Source organism: Tigriopus californicus, chromosome 1, assembly GCF_007210705.1.
Source record: "Tigriopus californicus strain San Diego chromosome 1, Tcal_SD_v2.1, whole genome shotgun sequence".
Classification (NCBI taxonomy): Eukaryota; Metazoa; Arthropoda; class Copepoda; order Harpacticoida; family Harpacticidae; genus Tigriopus; species Tigriopus californicus.
This window is the reverse complement of record NC_081440.1, coordinates 4,498,915-4,516,444: the sequence shown is the minus strand read 5'-3', so window position 1 is coordinate 4,516,444 and position 17,530 is coordinate 4,498,915. Positions and strand designations below refer to the sequence as shown.

The 17,530-nt window shown below is 43.5% G+C and overlaps 1 protein-coding gene across 1 annotated transcript; it reads left to right on the top strand.

The window, feature by feature from the left end:
- Positions 1–1,609: 1,609 nt before the first annotated feature.
- LOC131889775 (hybrid signal transduction histidine kinase A-like) lies at positions 1,610–11,074 on the top strand. Its single transcript, XM_059238952.1, has 3 exons — positions 1,610–2,781; positions 8,288–9,918; positions 10,076–11,074. The coding sequence occupies exons 2-3, from the start codon at positions 8,536–8,538 to the stop codon at positions 10,412–10,414; spliced, it is 1,722 nt and encodes a 573-aa protein (XP_059094935.1). The 5' UTR covers positions 1,610–2,781; positions 8,288–8,535; the 3' UTR covers positions 10,415–11,074.
- The last annotated feature ends 6,456 nt before the right edge of the window (positions 11,075–17,530 follow it).

The following is a 17,530-nucleotide window of genomic DNA, read 5'->3' as shown; positions in this document are numbered from 1 at the left end:
TACTAACACTTAAGAAAAAAATATACATACATACATACAATACACATTCCAACAATAGTAGTCGATCTAGTTTTGAAAGATTTCCTCATCTTTTTTTGTATGGGGGGGGGGCTCAAAACATGTTCCATCCATCTCAGTAACAATATCTGGAGGGTATCGTAGCAGTATTGTGTAGGTATTAAGTGTTATTCCCGGTGACACTGAGGGCAACATCCGTTTCAAGTTAAATGAGCTACAATTCCATCGCCCAAAGAGACCTCTTTTGAGCTACCTGAAATTCGACTTATTACTACTCTCCTGAGCCTTGGAGAGTCAATTTCTGGCCAACCTATCGCAGCTGCCACATGTTAAATCACGAGAGTGACCACTGATTGGACATTTCAGATGAATTTTTGTTCCAGATATTGACCTGGTTTAGATTCTAATGAGTGTTGTTCACAATATCAATCATTTCAATCATTTCTTAATTGCAAGTACTTGCATGAATCTAAAACATTTTCCATTTGATACCAAACATCAATAGGGTTCTTGCTGCTAGTGGGCATTTTGAAGGTAATTCGAAAATAGCACCCTGTCTGGGTTCACCGATCGCAGATTTCCTCCGTCATTTGGCACGAGGACATCGCGGTTCAAATCAGTCCATCCAAGCAGCTGGTCTTTTATTCCTCTGAAGCTACGGCACTTGATCAGGTTTTTTCACCCCGACCATCTCTAAAACGGATTCCATTGGCGACGACCACTGTTGAATTCACCACCACCACCACCTTCCATGGACACAACAAGTTTTCAAACCATGAATCAGAATCGACGGACCACCACTGTAATCAAGTTGCCGTTCTGATCAATCCTTTGAGGGACAAGAACATTTTCGAGTTGTTGCATTGTTAGGCTTGGAAAATGCGTATAGGTGTATATCTTTCTTTCCCACTCACCTTTGATACGTTCGGGGCAAGGGGAAAGAGAGACAAAAAGTAGCCCTGAGTTTCGTATTTGTTTAGCATTAGAGGGTGAAGAGAAGACGGAGGACGTGGCGGCCTCTCTCAACTAGCAGGGCAATATTTCGTGGAATAAGTTTGTTTACCAACTGTCATAACATGTCATTACATGAAAGTATTGTGGGCAAACATAGAAGGATTACATCAATTTAATCCCAGTTTGGAAATTCTTTCTTAGTCTTGCCGCTAAATCCTGATAAATGATCTCTGATTAGTCCAAGCAGAATGAGCCTCGGATCTCTTTTTTTGTGTTGGCCTAGTCCAGAAGGCAGACGGCGGCTGGAGGAGTACGCTCCCTTGCTCGATGAAGAGTTCCTTGTTTACTGGGTTGTTGTATTTTGGCTTTCAGCACAACAATTACTAATCGGATTAAGGGCTGAGTGACCATTCACAGACTCCGAAAAGTATTTATGGGCAGCGGTGGGTAAAATTCGACACCAGATGGTCATGGCATCATGCGAATCCCATGTTTCGGGGGGTGGCTTGCTTGCGGTGTCCTTTTCCTCGGGGTCAAGTCCAAGGGGTTCAATTCGTAGGGAATCGGGCATCCGTGTCTGGATACTTTTTTAATGTCGATCGTGGTAGTGCTCCACGGAGCCTCATCTTGGTCTCTCTTTCTTTTGCTCTCTTTTTCTGCTCCTCCTCTGGATGTGTCAATTACGTGGACTCCATTTTTTTCGTAAAGGCCTCCAAATTCCTTCATCGACCAAATTGCACAGATCTGACATCCCTTCGCCTCCGAAGAACGAAAAATCCCGTCGGAAGAAAAAAGGGGAAATTTGCTCTGTGGAAAAAATCTTGGTCGAGGGCAAAAGGCCAAACACTCACTATCTGCTGAGAGTAAGAGTCTCGTGGTTCCTATCACCGGACTCCATGGGCCTAGGCGCGTCGTGTGTCGGTTCACACCCAACTTTCTCCCGAGGTCGCCGATCCAAATTGGTCCGCAAGTGGCGGCCTGTCCGTCCGTTCCCTCCATAGACGAGGCTCGCGGATCATCGCCCTTGATGCTGCTCGCCTCTGAAGCTCGAAGAACGCCGCTTAACGCGTCCTCAATCCTCGCCCACGGCTATCTTTGCCTGCTTTGGGGAGGCGGCGAGCCAGCTGGCTGATGCCACTCGGAGTTGCGGCTCTGGCCAGCTGGATGGATGGATGATCGTTGCAATGGTACACAACCATGGTTTTGAAAGTTTGACGTTGCCTTAAGAACACGTTGGCCTTAAACAGTTCCTCTTTTACCTTGCTCTGAGGAAGAGGCGCGAGAGGCGAGGAGAAGGAAAGAAGAAGCAGACCAAAAGTTCCTGACTCGTAGTTCTTCTTCGTCCACTACGTCTACTACGGCGACTTCGACTACTACGTCTACTACTACTATATTTGAATACCCACACGTCTCGTGGACGAGCTCCTACTAGGACCCCTCACTCCAATCCTGAACAATAGTGCAACCCAAACAACGGTGAAACTCGGGGAATTGTGAAAGCTTCTTAAAGTGTTGACTGACATTCACCCCTATCGTTTCTATGCATCAAGAAATCAGCAACATTTCAGAGTGATTGTTTAGACACTTGATCGGCTTCTGTGGATGGAAGAAAACACCCGACTTGTGAAGAAAGCCAACCAACCTTACTTGCTCTCACACGTAAAGAAACGTTGAACAGTGATTTGTTTCGTTCTCAACGTGTTGTTGCTCATCCAGACAACCACGCCACAAACCTTGGGGATTCGCCAAATTCACAAGCAGACGCTCATCATTTGAAACGTTAACCCATTAAGCAGCTGCTCATTCTTGGTAAGTGCCCACCACTTCCACATTCAAAACCGAATCCCAACACCCAAAAGACGTGTTCAGAACTCGTTCAGAACAAGCCGTAGCTCTGCTTTAAAAAGCAGAAAATATTCAACATGTTACTAACAACACGTTTGCAAACATCCAGTCATGTGGGGAAACAATCTCAAAAGGGGTTCCTCAAGGATCGAACAATAGCATCATTGAAGACAGAAATACATTACGTATATACCCTCTTTTCTTCTCACAACTGTTTCGTCTAATAGAAATGAACAAGGCTGGTCACACATAGTTTGAGTCAAATCTTTAAGTAAGACGACACAACAAATGAATGGTATGGGATCCCATCACTCTACGCAGTCCTCTCATTTCCGCACCCCTCGAAAATGGGATAGTGCTCATGTGAGGAGTCTACGCGGAGAAACGTTGCATCAAAGAGACCAATTTCCCGACGGGCGACAAGGAAGGGGGAAATGGACTCAAAGAAGAGGGGAAATCTGCAGCAAGTTTCAAGTGTTTTCATTAGATGAGAAGAAGGTATTAGCGAAGCCCTCCGCTTGGCCTCGATGAAGAGCTGCCGGCTAATTAAACATGGACCGTATTGATTGTCGCAGGCAGCGTATCGAGAGTGAAAGTAGGGCCCCATTGGGAGTTACTGGGAAAGCAAATAATTTCAAGACCTTGTTTACCGTCAACGTCTTGTCCTTTTAATTACTCGAGGGTTTTCTTGAGCTCTACAGCTAGACTTCAAAGTAGGTTTCCTTCCACACAGTCATGCCGACAATCAAGCTCTGATAATTGGCCAAACTGATTGAAAATTAATAGAAAAATGGCCAAGCAATCACACACTTCTCATGAACCTCATGTAGCACATGTCAAACATTGGAATGACAGTGACCAACACTTGGTCAGCTAGTAATTATATCATTGTATTCATATAAATCATGGCTCCTCAAGTCCTCGAATGGTGAGGCTCATTTCGGGAATAGCTCGCTCCGATGCAAAATCCGACGCTTTTGGACAGTAAAGCAATTTGCAACTTGTCTAGCAAACTTTCCATGATTTGACAGCCCACAAAGAATGTTTCAATTTGAGTTCGTGTTGCACCATTGAACCCGTCTACACAGCCAAACCAGTCCAAGTTTTGTGCTTGGTTTCGTCCAGAAGCCTTGAGACAATCACATGTGTCGGTTGGCAATCGTCGAGGTTATTGCTAATACTACTACTATATTCATCCGTTCATATTCCTCGGCTTGATTGACCATGCCAATTCCGTCATGGAAGTCAATGTCACATGCAAATCATAATCCATCGTTAGTGCCATGTACGAGCGTAAATCAAATCAGACTAGCGGGTTGCTGGTTGTTGTTGCTGCTGCTGCTGCTGTTGTTGTTGTCGTTGTTGCTGTCGTTATTTTGATGAGAAGTGCCCTTTGGAGAGATCATGGAAGCGTGAAATTTTAAAAATCTGGCCAATTTTCTTGTGCACAAGGTGACCAGGGACGAAATGGTCCTTTTCTCCTCGAATCCTCTCGATTTGACCAGTCAAGCAAATCCAGAACAAAAAATCCGCCACCCGAGTTTAAAGTGTGCTAAAGACATGGAAATCAAAACAGTTTAGACGGCCTATGTAATTAATACGGTCTACGAAGCACGATATCTCTGACAGAGCGGATCACTCTCATCGCCATCGATTGGAACAGGCTGCCTTATTGTTGCGCTTCAGTCTCGATCAAGTTCGGGTCTATTTCAATAACCCGAAACAAGCTTGCAGCTTCTGGTTAGTTTGTCTTGGTTACGGTAGGTTTTCCTAAAACGTTCTTATGTTAATTCATTCATGGGCGCTAAAGAATGAACTTTCTATTGGTTGGTTGGTTGGTTGGGTTGCTAGCTCGTTGGTTAGTGGTCGTCCGGAGGTTCCATAATACACATCCAAGCATATCGAATATAAGTTCTCTAATGTCTAAACAAACACTGTGACGAAACTCTTCCATATGTACGTACACTCACTCATACTGGATACACACAAAGTGAAGCTGCGGGTTGGCTTCTTGGCCCTAATCGAGCTAGCGGTAAATTATTTTGGTTTTTATGGATCTGCGATTATTCATGACGGTGTTTTAATTACCCCTCCATGAAACATGTTATTTCCAGTAATGAAAGACCAAAAAGCCATACACCTTGACGGCTTGGACGGGATTGACTAATTCTGACGACTCTATGACAATAATGCTCCTCAAGGAAAACCAATTACCTCGTTCAGGTGGAGATCTGGGCCTTAGGTCCGTGAGTGGTGCACGTCTAATGAACTGATTGAGTGAAGAAATGTACTGTGTCTCATTTGTTGTGAAGTTCACGAGAGAGACAACAACTAGAATGGGGAGATGTTTCGTTCCTTTAATGTAGGCATTCTTAGTCAAATGCATTCCTTCATGATATCGCTTTTTCTTAACTTGGAGCTATTACTTTAAACAGAGACTTCAAGAGAAATGTTTATGACACTGCAGACACCTTTGGGCAATCTTTTCTTAATGGGTCGAGTCATTACCCGCTTGTTAGCCGATAACTCCCGAAACAAGTACTGATAAGGACCAAATACCGCTTGGATAAGACCTTTGTCAAAAGCTAAACCAACATGTCACCAGAAAAGGCTTTGAAAACAAATCGGTATGAAGTTGTTTTGAATCCAATTGTTCCACTCGCCAACCAACAGAAAAGGTAGGAAACCAATGCCAATCAGTACTTTGGGTGGCCAATTGCCTCAATCGAAAAATGACTTATTGACCTTGTCTATGAATTCTCGATGAGGCTCGCCGGATTAAAAATACAAGTAATCAGATAAACCTCATTAGTCCAATCTATTATGGAATCTACTAAGAACAGAGTAAACATTATTAGTGACAAACAACCGTTCGTTCGGCTGTGACATGTTTTCCTCGCTCCGAAACCAACCACCCACCCACCTACTTGTCCACGAGAACGTGAATCATTTTCTTGCCAATTCCTCAGAAGTAAGAAAAATGGAAATCGAGTCTTTGTTGGGGACGATCTCAAGGCCTTTCTCATGTTTTGCTTCCTATAACGCCCGAGACAGAGCCCTGTAATTTATGATAAAATGTCTTTTGATCGATGACAAATTTCCATGAATATCAAAGTCACTTTTTCTCTGTCAATTGAGCACTCTGCTTGGGTATTACTATCATCATTTCGGCTTAAAAACCCCTCGCTATTCGACGTTATATTTTGGGAAAGGGAGGAGACAAGGAGAGAGTGAATTTGCATTTAATTGTGTTTGAACCCTAAAATTATTGTGTACTGCCCCCCCCCCCATTAGGTTGACTCACAATAACAATTCTGACTGACTGAGCGCCTTTTGAGGTAATCAGAATTGTTGAAAGTAATGGTTATTTAAGAACCTCTATACGCCTTAAAACATATGGTCATACGTGATCAAATGCGGGGGAGTGTATGTACCACGTATGACGTGATCATGGGCTCATACGTCGACATTGGCACCCTCGGGAGAGAGACCCATACTCCAATTCCATGCCATATGTTACTTATTATTGGCCTTAATGAAGGCCTGGCGTCAATTGGCCTCACCCTCAATCTCCCTTGGTGACTTGACGAGCATGAATTATTGAGAGGCTCTTTGAATATTTATTTACAAATCGATCTGAATCCGCTCATATTTTCGAGAAATGTGAAGGAGGGAAGGAAGGAAGGAAGGGGATTATTATTCGCCATGTCTGCCGTGTATTTTTCTTTGAACTTATCCAATGATGACCATAAGGAGACATGTGAACGATTACATTGCGGTTTAATAACGCCATTCTCACCATGGTTCAAAATGCTTTGGACATGTTTTTTATCATTCTGGGTCTGGGTCACTTACAATCAATATCCTCGCTTTGTTCATTTCCTCCCCCTTCTTTCCTCTGGCATGCGTTAGAGACCCCGGAAAGGATGCCCGTCTCAAAACGATACACTGACTAGAAAAAGTGTGCATCGATGGAGATGAAACCTGATTTTGGTTCTTGATGTTGGTAAATGATTGAAGAGAATCTGGATTTGTTCCATTTGGAGGCCATGGAGGTCATGGAGTCGGAAAGGGGTTGGACTTGGGTGAATGCTTGAAAAGGTTCTTTTGATCCTTTACAGTGTATTGAAGTTGGGTTCTCCTGAAATTGGAAAGTTTTCACTAAATGCAAGTCCCTCTCCTGGAAGGAAAATTGGGCTCTAACTTTCCATGGGAAGTACTTGGACCCCAATTTATTGAAAGTTCCCTCTCCCTTTCACCCTGCCGAAGAACTTTCAAGGCATTTTTCGTGTTTCCCTAAATTAGTTAAAACCCGAATCGCTCTGAGAGCTCAGTTTTCTCTCTCACATCATTGAGGGTGGTGGTAGTAGTGGTTGTTGATGGTGGTGGTGGTAGAGGTATTATTCCAAAGGTAATCGTTTCTTCTTTCTTTCCAAGCATCAGAGACAATTAATTTTTCTGTCAAAATGTTGGGAAGGTATCATTCTTTGAAAGAAGGAATCTTGTTTTCCTGCCTCTCTCATGTCAAAAACCAATCACTCTTCATAACCTCCACACTTGTAAAACCATCCCAGGCCCTGCCAATTCCCAGCTGCCAAGAGAGAGACTCACTCCACAACGTTTGGTACATGTAGTTGTTCATACTGTATGTAGTGCTTCATAGGTTATCCTCCAAACTCGAGGTCACCGCTTCGTCTTTACGTGGTCTGGGATCTAGATCGATATAACAAATAGATCCAAATTGGTGATTTATGGAATCTCGTCAAGACGAGGATGAAATGATTCTTTCTCTCTCATGTTCGTTTGTGCTCCAACAAACCGGCACAGAGGCACAGAGGCACAGAGGCAAAGAAGCTCAAGATCCGTCCAGATTCAAGCTCAAAGATGGTTAGGATGATTGCTTCTTAGATGCATCGATGCTGCTTTGGGTTGGGAAATCGTTACCTGACCTTCCTTGAGGGTCGCAATCTCCTTCATTCACTACTTGTGGGAGACATTCAATCTATAAAAACCATTGGAATTCCCTTTTCCCCTTCAATTTCAATTTGAGACAGACGAAAATGGATAAGTTCCTGCCACAAAGGCATCACGTACCGAGCATCAAATTTCCTGTCACAAAAATACATCTCTTCTTTTTTTTGTTACGCCTTGGTTGGGTATTGTACGTGGGATTTGTTCCTCAGCAGCCAATTCGTCCCCTGAATGCAATTTAATCAACATTGTTGAGAATTTCATGATCCGCCTCATTCGTTAAGCTTGGGTGGACATTGTCGTAAAACTGCTCAAGAGCTAATTGAATGCATACACTGCCAAATATCGGGGTGTAAAATTATGGTTTTATGGCAAAATGATGACCCAGAGATTGTTGCTAGATGAGAATACTTACTAAATAACTTTTATACTCTTTTAAGCGTGCTCACGTCTAGCTTGACCTCTAGAGTTAACCAACGATTCGTTTTTCCTCTTCCAGGTGAGAAAGTGAAGAACTGAGAGACCCACGAGAACGACCCGGATCAAAGATGGAATAGCTTTTTTTCGTCTTCATCCGACTTCTCCACTCCATCCTTCACTTCCTCTTAATCGAAAGAGAGGCCGAAAGCATACCAAGCGAAAACAACCTCAAACTTTTGGATCAAACTTTTTCCCGGCCAGATCGGAGACTGAAAAAGAAAAGTTGGCCTAGTTATTTGATCTTATTTCAACCCACTCTCGCTCATCATGATCACTGAAGACCAGCAGCAGCACCAGCACCACCATCAACAGCAACACCAACAACAAGGTCAGACCAACCCACCATCTGGCCAACAATCACAACCAACACAACAACAACAACCAACGCCAGGATCCCAAGCTGGCTCCACAACTTCAGATTTTGAAGCCAAACCATCTCCATCTTCGGCTGGCGATGAGTACATCATGACGAACCCTTTTGAAAACACACCCCGTTATGAAGACGACTACGACTCTCCGTCGTTGCCCTCAGATCAAACGCAGCATATTCACCAACACCAACACCACCAACAGCTCACCCCCCAACAACAGCAGGTTCATCCCGCACAACAGCAGCAGCAACAACAACAGCAATACTATCATCAAGGCTACTACAACCAACAATGGCAACAACAGCAACAACATTACGGTCACCCTCAGCAAATGTATCACCAACAACCCGAATATGGTTACCCCCAGCAGCATCCAAATGTAGCTCACCATCCTCATCACCAGCAAACACAGTATCATCACATGTATCCACCTGGTCATGGATACCCTCATCACCACCCAGCCTCCCATGGGGGCCAACAGACTAGTCCGAATGGCCCAGCCAACACCGCCACCCCTAGTCCAACCACGAATTCGGATGATTCCGGCGGAGATTGTGTTACCGAGTCCAAGCGACTCCTCTTGGCCGGCCACCCATCGCACGTCAGTGAATCCCTGGTCGCACCCATTGCCCAGCCCTATCCTGGTGCCATGCATTACCCACACGTGGCACCCCCGCGTGGTGTGCCCTTGGTTCAGAAGCGACCACGACAAACCCGACGGAACAAGAAGAAACGTGATCCCAATGAGCCTCAGAAACCGGTGTCCGCCTACGCGTTGTTCTTCCGAGACATGCAAGCCGGGATAAAGGCACGGAATCCGAATGCGAGTTTTGGAGAGGTGTCGAAACACGTGGCAGCCATGTGGGACAACCTCAATCCTGACCACAAGGCAGCATACAAGAAGCGGACTGAGAATGCCAAGAAGGAATACCTGAAGCAGTTGGCAGCCTACAGGGCCAATTTGGTGTCCAAAAACCACCACCATCCCGACAACCCATATGGCCCTTACGGTGCTTATTTCAATAAGCCTAATAGCGCATACGACTACAGCGGAGCCGGTAACTCCCTAACGGGTAGTGATATCAGAAGACACAGTCCCATGGGTATCCCCAGTTCCATGGAGAGTCCCTCGAGTATCTCAAGTGAAGGAGGAGGAGGAGGAGCAGGCAATGTCTCTAATAATAACAACGTCTCGGGAATTGGGGAGCGCACCTCGGTGGGATATTCTTCACCAGGGGTCTCAGCTGGATCGAACAATGCACCAAACGGACCTCAGGGTGTAAGTGTTCTTATGGTATAACAAAACCACATACACACGCAGACGTACGTCTACTTCTTCGTCATCTACATCTTTGACTCCACCCCCAAGACCAATTTGACATCAGGACACTTCTTGACTGAACAACAATGAACATGGATTCTCTCCCATCTTCCAGGTTCCGCAGCTCTCGCCGCACCACGCCCACATGTTAGGCAGTCGATCCGGACCACCTGGCTCACACATGCCTCACCCGGGCATGATGCATTCGCCTCACCACCATTACCAACCAGGAGGCGGAACCTCCGCACATCATCCGGGATTGAATGGAGAGGAGGCCAATGTCTGTCGAAGACCCGGTTGTACCAACACCCTCCTGGATCTGTCGATGAACGGGTTCTGTTCCAACGATTGTGTCCTCAGCCAAAGTAGAGATGTCTATAATAATTGGTCAGGTTCAGCCATGGGAATGGGCCCGGGCACGCCTCCTCAACCCCAAGCAGCGGCGGCACGTTAGATAAAGGACAACGTTTCTATTCATTTTAATTCTTGAAGTATTCACCATTCATCGCACATGGTCTCGTTCTTGTCTTTTCGATGGTACAAGTACTTTGGAGCACACTGAGGACAGCACTTGCCAATCTTATGGTTGCGGTCAAAGAAGAAACTTGGCTCAAAGTTTACCCCCGATGACCGTTGATAAGTTTTCTCCTCGTCAAAGAATCTCCTCAACCTGGTTATAATTCGCTATTTGTCAGCTGTTGCAATTTCATTTCCCAAAACTACGTAAAATGTTTGTTGTGAAAAGCCCAAAGTACAGTAACCGACAAATGATATTCACTACGGTTGACAACGTCAGGACTTGGTTCTGTCACCAAATATACAACCCCTGTCTAATCGACACCTCCGAGTCTTACACGGCAAGAGATCTGACACATTCTATTTATATTTCCCCCCTAATCCGTGTGTTAAACGACCCAGCCAAACGAAATGTACCGTCATCACTTTATCCTTGACCTCAGAACCATATTATTAGGCAACAACCAATTTTCGCCCACCAATCCCCCCTCAATTATGAGAAAGTTATCTTCTGTCTCTTTCGCATCGATTCATTCTTGATTTGTTGTTTACAATTAAAATACACAATTGAAAAAAAGAATAAAACCTTTTGTCAGAATTGCACCATTATTTCTTCTGCAGGAGCGGTTCGACCAATTCTATGCTTAAAGTCAGCCATTTGAAGGGTTAGGTTACGCCCATCAAGTCACTCACATTTGTAGAGGTTTCAGTGCTGCCTGTGCGTCTGATCCCTTTTTTGTTGGTGAAACTTTGAGTGGTCCTGGTTTAGCTCGTTCAGTAGAACAAAGTAAAACATGTGAGTAGGAAACTGCCGCAAAGGAGCTAGCTTCGTCCATCACCAAAATTCAATGTTAGACATTCAACTGATATTTACATTATCTTGCGTTTGGTTGACAAAACAATGCATTAAATTCATCTTTATGGACAGGCATTTGTAACGTCTCAAGTCATTGAAGTCAGTCAGTTCTAGAGTTCCATTAGTACAGGGTGGCCAAATTGAGAAAAAAAGCGCTTCTTGTCTGAGCTTCAAAGAGTTTTTGAGCGTTAGTGGGGCCGAGGCAAATAAGGGATACTCAGCTACGGAAAATTGCCATCAGCCATTTTTATTCGAGTTTTCCATGCCATTGAGTACCCAAAGGGCGAGAGGGAAACGAGAGAAATTCTAAATAAAAATTGTTTCCTTTTATCTTTTTTATGTCCATTAAAGAGGAAGGAAACATCATGGGCTCTTTCAAGAGAATTCTTCATGGTGCCCTTCATTCGAGAGGAACTAAATATCTGCATGAATAAGTTAAGATTGGGAACCATTTTGAGGAATCCGGTCCTTGATTGGTTCCCAAGACCATTTTGGTTGGCATTCTTATCCCCGATATGGGCCAAGACAAACGACAAATGGAAAGAGGGTCTCTTTCTTCAATGTTGCGGACGAATGGACTCATGAGATTTACTCCCGCCTTTTTAAAATTCATAAAAATCCACCACTCAACCAGTGCCAGCAAGTCCTGGTGTAGCCTCTTCAGTCTCCTTAGTGTCGAAAGATAGGAAGAGAACTGTCATTCTTGAGAGACAGAAATTAATTTCTCCCCATTTTTTCCATCACATTTGCTCCTTGGAAAGCGACAAATCAGAATATTTATAGAGAGACTTCGCATTTTAAATGTACTGAAAGATTCCAGTATGCAGGACTTTGATACAAAGAACGACGAATAAAAAACGAGAGACTTCACAAGCATGCCTTTCCAACTGTAAGAGACGCAACACTGACAGTTTTTTTCCATTTTCCAAATATTACCTCAATACAATTATACGTCAACATTACTGAACTAAGGTAATTTCTCAATCAAACGAGATTATTACATTGCGTCTCTAATTCAGGGACAACTTGAGACTGATCGCGTAAAATTTGTTTTTCAACATTTTGAAAAAAATTGCATAAATGGTGGTTTTAAATTCAAAATACCAACTATACCCGTACAACTATTCATTGATAGTTAAAAGCTATTCCATGATATCGATTTCTCACAATAATTCTTTGTAGAAGGAGCCTTCGAGGTATGATCACTAAAACACATATTCATTCTGACTTTTCAAAGTCGAAACTGTTTTCACGTTTTTAGCAAAAGCCCGAAAAAAATCAACTTAACGTTCACTCGTCGAAGGACCCTTCTTAAAAAATTGCGGATGGATGGCATTTTTTCTTAAACTACCTTGTGATGTACATATAGACAGTTTCAATTTGTGCCGGGAATATACGACACACAATTGGACACATTCTGGGGACAGACTAGAGCGGTTACGATCCCTTGACCAAAAATGAACCCTACTAAAACCTCCTAATCTCCTAAGTGTGAAACCTCGACTACTTCACTTCGGCATTAAAGATTAGCAAGGATAATTTCATAGTTGAAAAAGGAACCAAACAAGACGATTTGGGCGAATCTCTCGATGTGGCCTCCTTTGGCGACCAAAGCAGCCTCAAAAGTACTACAAACTCCATCACAGTTTGAATAGTTTACACAGTAAAACAACAGCCAGAATCGCCAGATAATCAGCTTGCAAAAACCTCGAAGTAGGAGTGCTTTGGCAATTAAAGAGCTAAGTTGTCATTGAAAAAAAAATCTAAAAGACCTCTGAACATTCTTAAGGCTAAAGTGAATGTAAAAAATATCGTTTGCATCTTTTTTTTTGTAACAAGAATGTAGTTACCAAAATGCAGTTCGGACCCAAAGGCCAGCATCGAAGTCAAAGTTTCTAAAGCGACGCCGAAAAGAAAAAATGCCAATTTTAAATTTCATCTTGAATATATTGCAAAAATTATTGAACAATTCGTGCTTTCCGCTTTTGCAAGCAAAAGAAGATATGAACTTTTGAGCAATGGAGATTTTGCTGAAGATACCCTGCATCGGACAGTTTTGTTCAGATTCTTGTAAAATGTTTTTTTAACCTTTTCCTGATGTTTGGTTTTGGTTGCTCTACGAATTTTTCTGTTTCTGTGGTCGCAAAACACAAGTCTAAATTGTTTGAAGAACACCTTGACCCATGACCAAGCTTCACATATATGAGCAAAAAGTTTTCTTTTGAATCACTGAATGATTGTTCTGTTTTTGCTTGTCAAACAGTATTTCTAGCCACCCTGTAGCGTGAGCGGTTCTAAAGGTAACATAAATAAGAAAGAGTCATCTCCCCAAATGTTGAGGATTCAAACAACGGTGCCTTTAGAGAGGAGACCTGATGCAGTGGTTAGCAGAGTTTCCTAGCTTGAGAGAGGTCACTGGTTTGATTCTCGTCCCAAACCTTTCCCAAGGAAACTGTTACGCCATAACTCCACCCATAGACGGAGAACCCGAAAGAGACGGGTAAGGTCTTCTTAGAGGCTAGTAAGTTTTTCGGTAAATTTAGAAAAAAAACTCACAACTAAAAACCGACTTGCGCACAGCCTTTTAATATACGTTTTCAAGTTGGGTTTCTAAGTTTATGAAGCTATCGCCATCTACCGTTCAAAAGGCTGCTTTTTGAAAAAAGTGGCTTGTTAAAAAGCACACTTTGTCACAATGTCTGCGAGATTGGTATGACATTAAATTTAGTGGAATCAAGGAACAGCTAACATGTGCTTCGATCTGCTTCAGCATTAGACCCTGCACTAATTATAATTCCTTGAACTTTTTCTAATCAGTTGAACATGGGAGTCCACAATGACTGCAGGTAAAAGAAAAAAGCGGAGACTAGAAGCACTGCATATTGTAGGTCTGTTTGCTTGTCTGAACCTTGTAAGGCTTGTCTCCTTGGATTCGAAACTGAAACACCGACACCTAGTATCTCTTTCCCTCACTGTTAGAAGATGGCATGGCAAAATCACCGATGTAAAGAGCCCCCCTCCCCTAGTGGGCATATGTGAGATGTAATCCTTAGTTTCAAATCAAGTACTTACCATTATTTCCGAACATCATATTGATATAATTTCTCATCCACCAAGGGTGTGATCAGAAATTACTGTCTTTTTACATTCTTTTTATGCCCAAAATGCTCCCTTTGGATCAGTATCTATGACGCGCCCCTTTGTTTCAGCCTCTTGGTAGTTGGGTACTGGTAGAAACTCGTTGGTCCTCCAGCACTCCAACTTGACGCACAGTCCGTCGATTGGTTTGGGTCTCTTAGTTTGGGTGATCATCTAGCGATAACACCAGCGAAACAGCCCGTTGGTCGATGATTTGGGCCAGCCGGTTCAACACTCAAGGTACATCGCATCTTGAGGCAAGTTATTACTACAGTATCTGGTTGCCTCCAGTTTGTTCGATTAATAACCACTTTCCTGTGTGGTCAGATAACCTCATTGAACTAGATATAAGGGGCTAAAACACGGATCCTATGATGGTTTCGCAAAAAACGAGGAATGATACTTTAAAACTAGTAAGCAAGCTTAACAAGATAGAAGAGTAGAATGCCCAGCAGAGTGGGCAAATTCTCGAGCCAAGCTTGTAGAGTAAGCACATTCTCGTACTGATTTTGCACTTGTGAGTGACGTAATCCTGCTTCAATTGGTTATGCAATACATTGCTGGAGGTGAGTCGCTCTCTGACATCAAGCATTTATGCCAATCTTGTACGTGTTGGTTGGTTCCACTTCAACATCTAAAAAAAAAGAATGAATGTTTCGCACAGTGCTCTCATGAATGGTACTTCATGCTGGAGAACATTAAAATGCAGACAGTGAGCTTTGGTGCAATGAAGAAAGGCCAAATTCAATTTCAAGGAAAGTCTTCTTAAACAGAGGGTTCATTTGTTAACTAGACCATGTTAATCGCCCAGTAAATGAATCCGAGGACAACAAAATGATTCGGCTCAATGATTAATCCTTAGTTCTTATATATTTACAAATAAGTGTGATATCACAATAAGAATAAAATCTTAAATGTTAACGTAATTTGGCGCACATGCACACTGGTCGAACAAAATCACAAGGATATCAGTAAATAGGAAAACATCCCTTTGGGTCACACATGAACGGCAGTAAGTCTTTAGGCTCCGGTAATAAAGGCCAATCACAATTCATAAGTGGCAATTTAGTAAGACAGAGGCGAAGTGTAAAAAACCGGATGCGTATTTCTTCTGACATTCATTGACTGGATTCAAGTCAAGAACCGGAGTTCTTTCTCGTGTAGGTTTTGGCCAACACCGATAAGTGGCTACCCACACTGTGGAGGGTGGCTTTCACCAAGTTCTGTGTGATCTCATGGGGAGGTCGGAGGAGGGCTTCACGATTGGGCACCATTTCCACAGTTGCATTGAGATCTCTCTCACTGAAGCTCTTACTCCTTTGGAGCGAACTGTCTTTGGTTTTGAGGTCAAGTTCGTCTTGGAACAGCACACAATAGCGGTCACTCACGTCCAACATGTGCTTGCAGCGTCGTTTGGTGCGATCCAAGTAGTCCCGATACCGCCCTGGGTTCTTCTCACAGGGTCGATTGGCCTCCATGTCAGATTCGATTTTGTTCAATCGGTCCACATGCCATTTGAGCATGATGATCTGGCAATCCAGATAGCTCTTCATGGCACGATGTTGTCTGGCCAGTAAATTACGTTGTTCCTTTAGGATCTGACTCTTGGACTCCAGGTCACTTCGGATGATTTCGATCAGGTATTTCGTGTCATCGATGACTTTGAGGACATCCTTTTGGTCCATGGCCAAAGCACATTGCTCAATAGTCTCGGTTGAAGGACTCATGATGTCCATCGAGGGAAATCCCCACCCGGTCGATTCCGACTGAACCTTTGAAAGACAAGTGACACACTGGTCTAAGAATACAGACAAATCTTAAACGTGCTCTTGATGCTCGAGTTCAAAAGCTAGTTTTAGCTAGCCCCAACCTGATTGCGCGAGCTGCTCAAGCATGAATAAGTGGTTGGAGTGGAGGAAAAACCAGACGTTCCCTAGAAACAGCTACAAAGCACTACCAAAAGTATCAGGGGGAGTTTGCTCCAATACAGTCGATCCGCAGGAGACACAGAACTAACTTCTTCTAGTGGAGAGCACCCAATCGGTGAGCAATGCAACCACTCTACAATTGCGCCTGTAGTTAAGTACACATACTGCAGGCATATGGTCTGGTTGCATGGACTGGAGTGGGCCTGGTCGCTCAGCTGACGCCGTGATCGCGGTCGTGTTAATACGCAGTCTTGGGAGTTCTTATACCAAGAGGGCCAACGTCGTCTTATTGTTGAACCAAAGATATTTTGCCCCGTACTTTGTGCTCCGCCGTGGAAGATGTTATTGTCGGTGATCAAGCTCGAATCTCGTGTTGATATTTCAAGGTCATCAAATACTGTCGTTGCTTTCTGGCCAAATGCCGTTACTGCCAAAGGCAAATCACATGAGTTTACGCACTCTTCACACTCTTTAGCACTGAAATCAATCAAACGTTGATATTCTTATAACAAGTATGTTAGAGAAACAACTCGTTTGATGAGATATGAATTCAGACAAACCAGGAGTTCTTTAGGAAATCGGCATTGATATGTTTGAAACCGGATGACGGTTATCGTTTCCCGATATCTTGAGACTAGGATAACTTGAAATGGTCCAAACACTCCACTCAAGGCCACGTACACTGCCCAATGATACGTCTTCAATTCACTTATCACTTCGGGTGATTTAGATATTTCGTTTTCCTGTTAGTTTAAAAACTTCAGCTGTCCACAGGAGCTGCAAGTATTCACTTCCAAATGCTTCGTACTGGGTTTCAAAACGCAAAAAGCATGCTCACACGCCGCACTTCATCAACGGCCCTTCTCGCCATTAAGGCAACCAAAGCCAACCAAATACATGGTGTGACGTCATGAGAACCAGAACATCTACTCCACCAACATCCAGCAACCAACCAACCACCAACTACCCCGTCAACCAAGCTAGTATAGTATAGCTTGCCAGGAGCACCTCTCTGTGTATTCTGTATGTAGTGAAGCACTGCTGACGTGGAATAGTTGATAAATAAGAATGGAGCCTCACAGGAAAACTCTAGCACCACTATTGAATAAGGAAACTTCTGGATTTCTTGAAA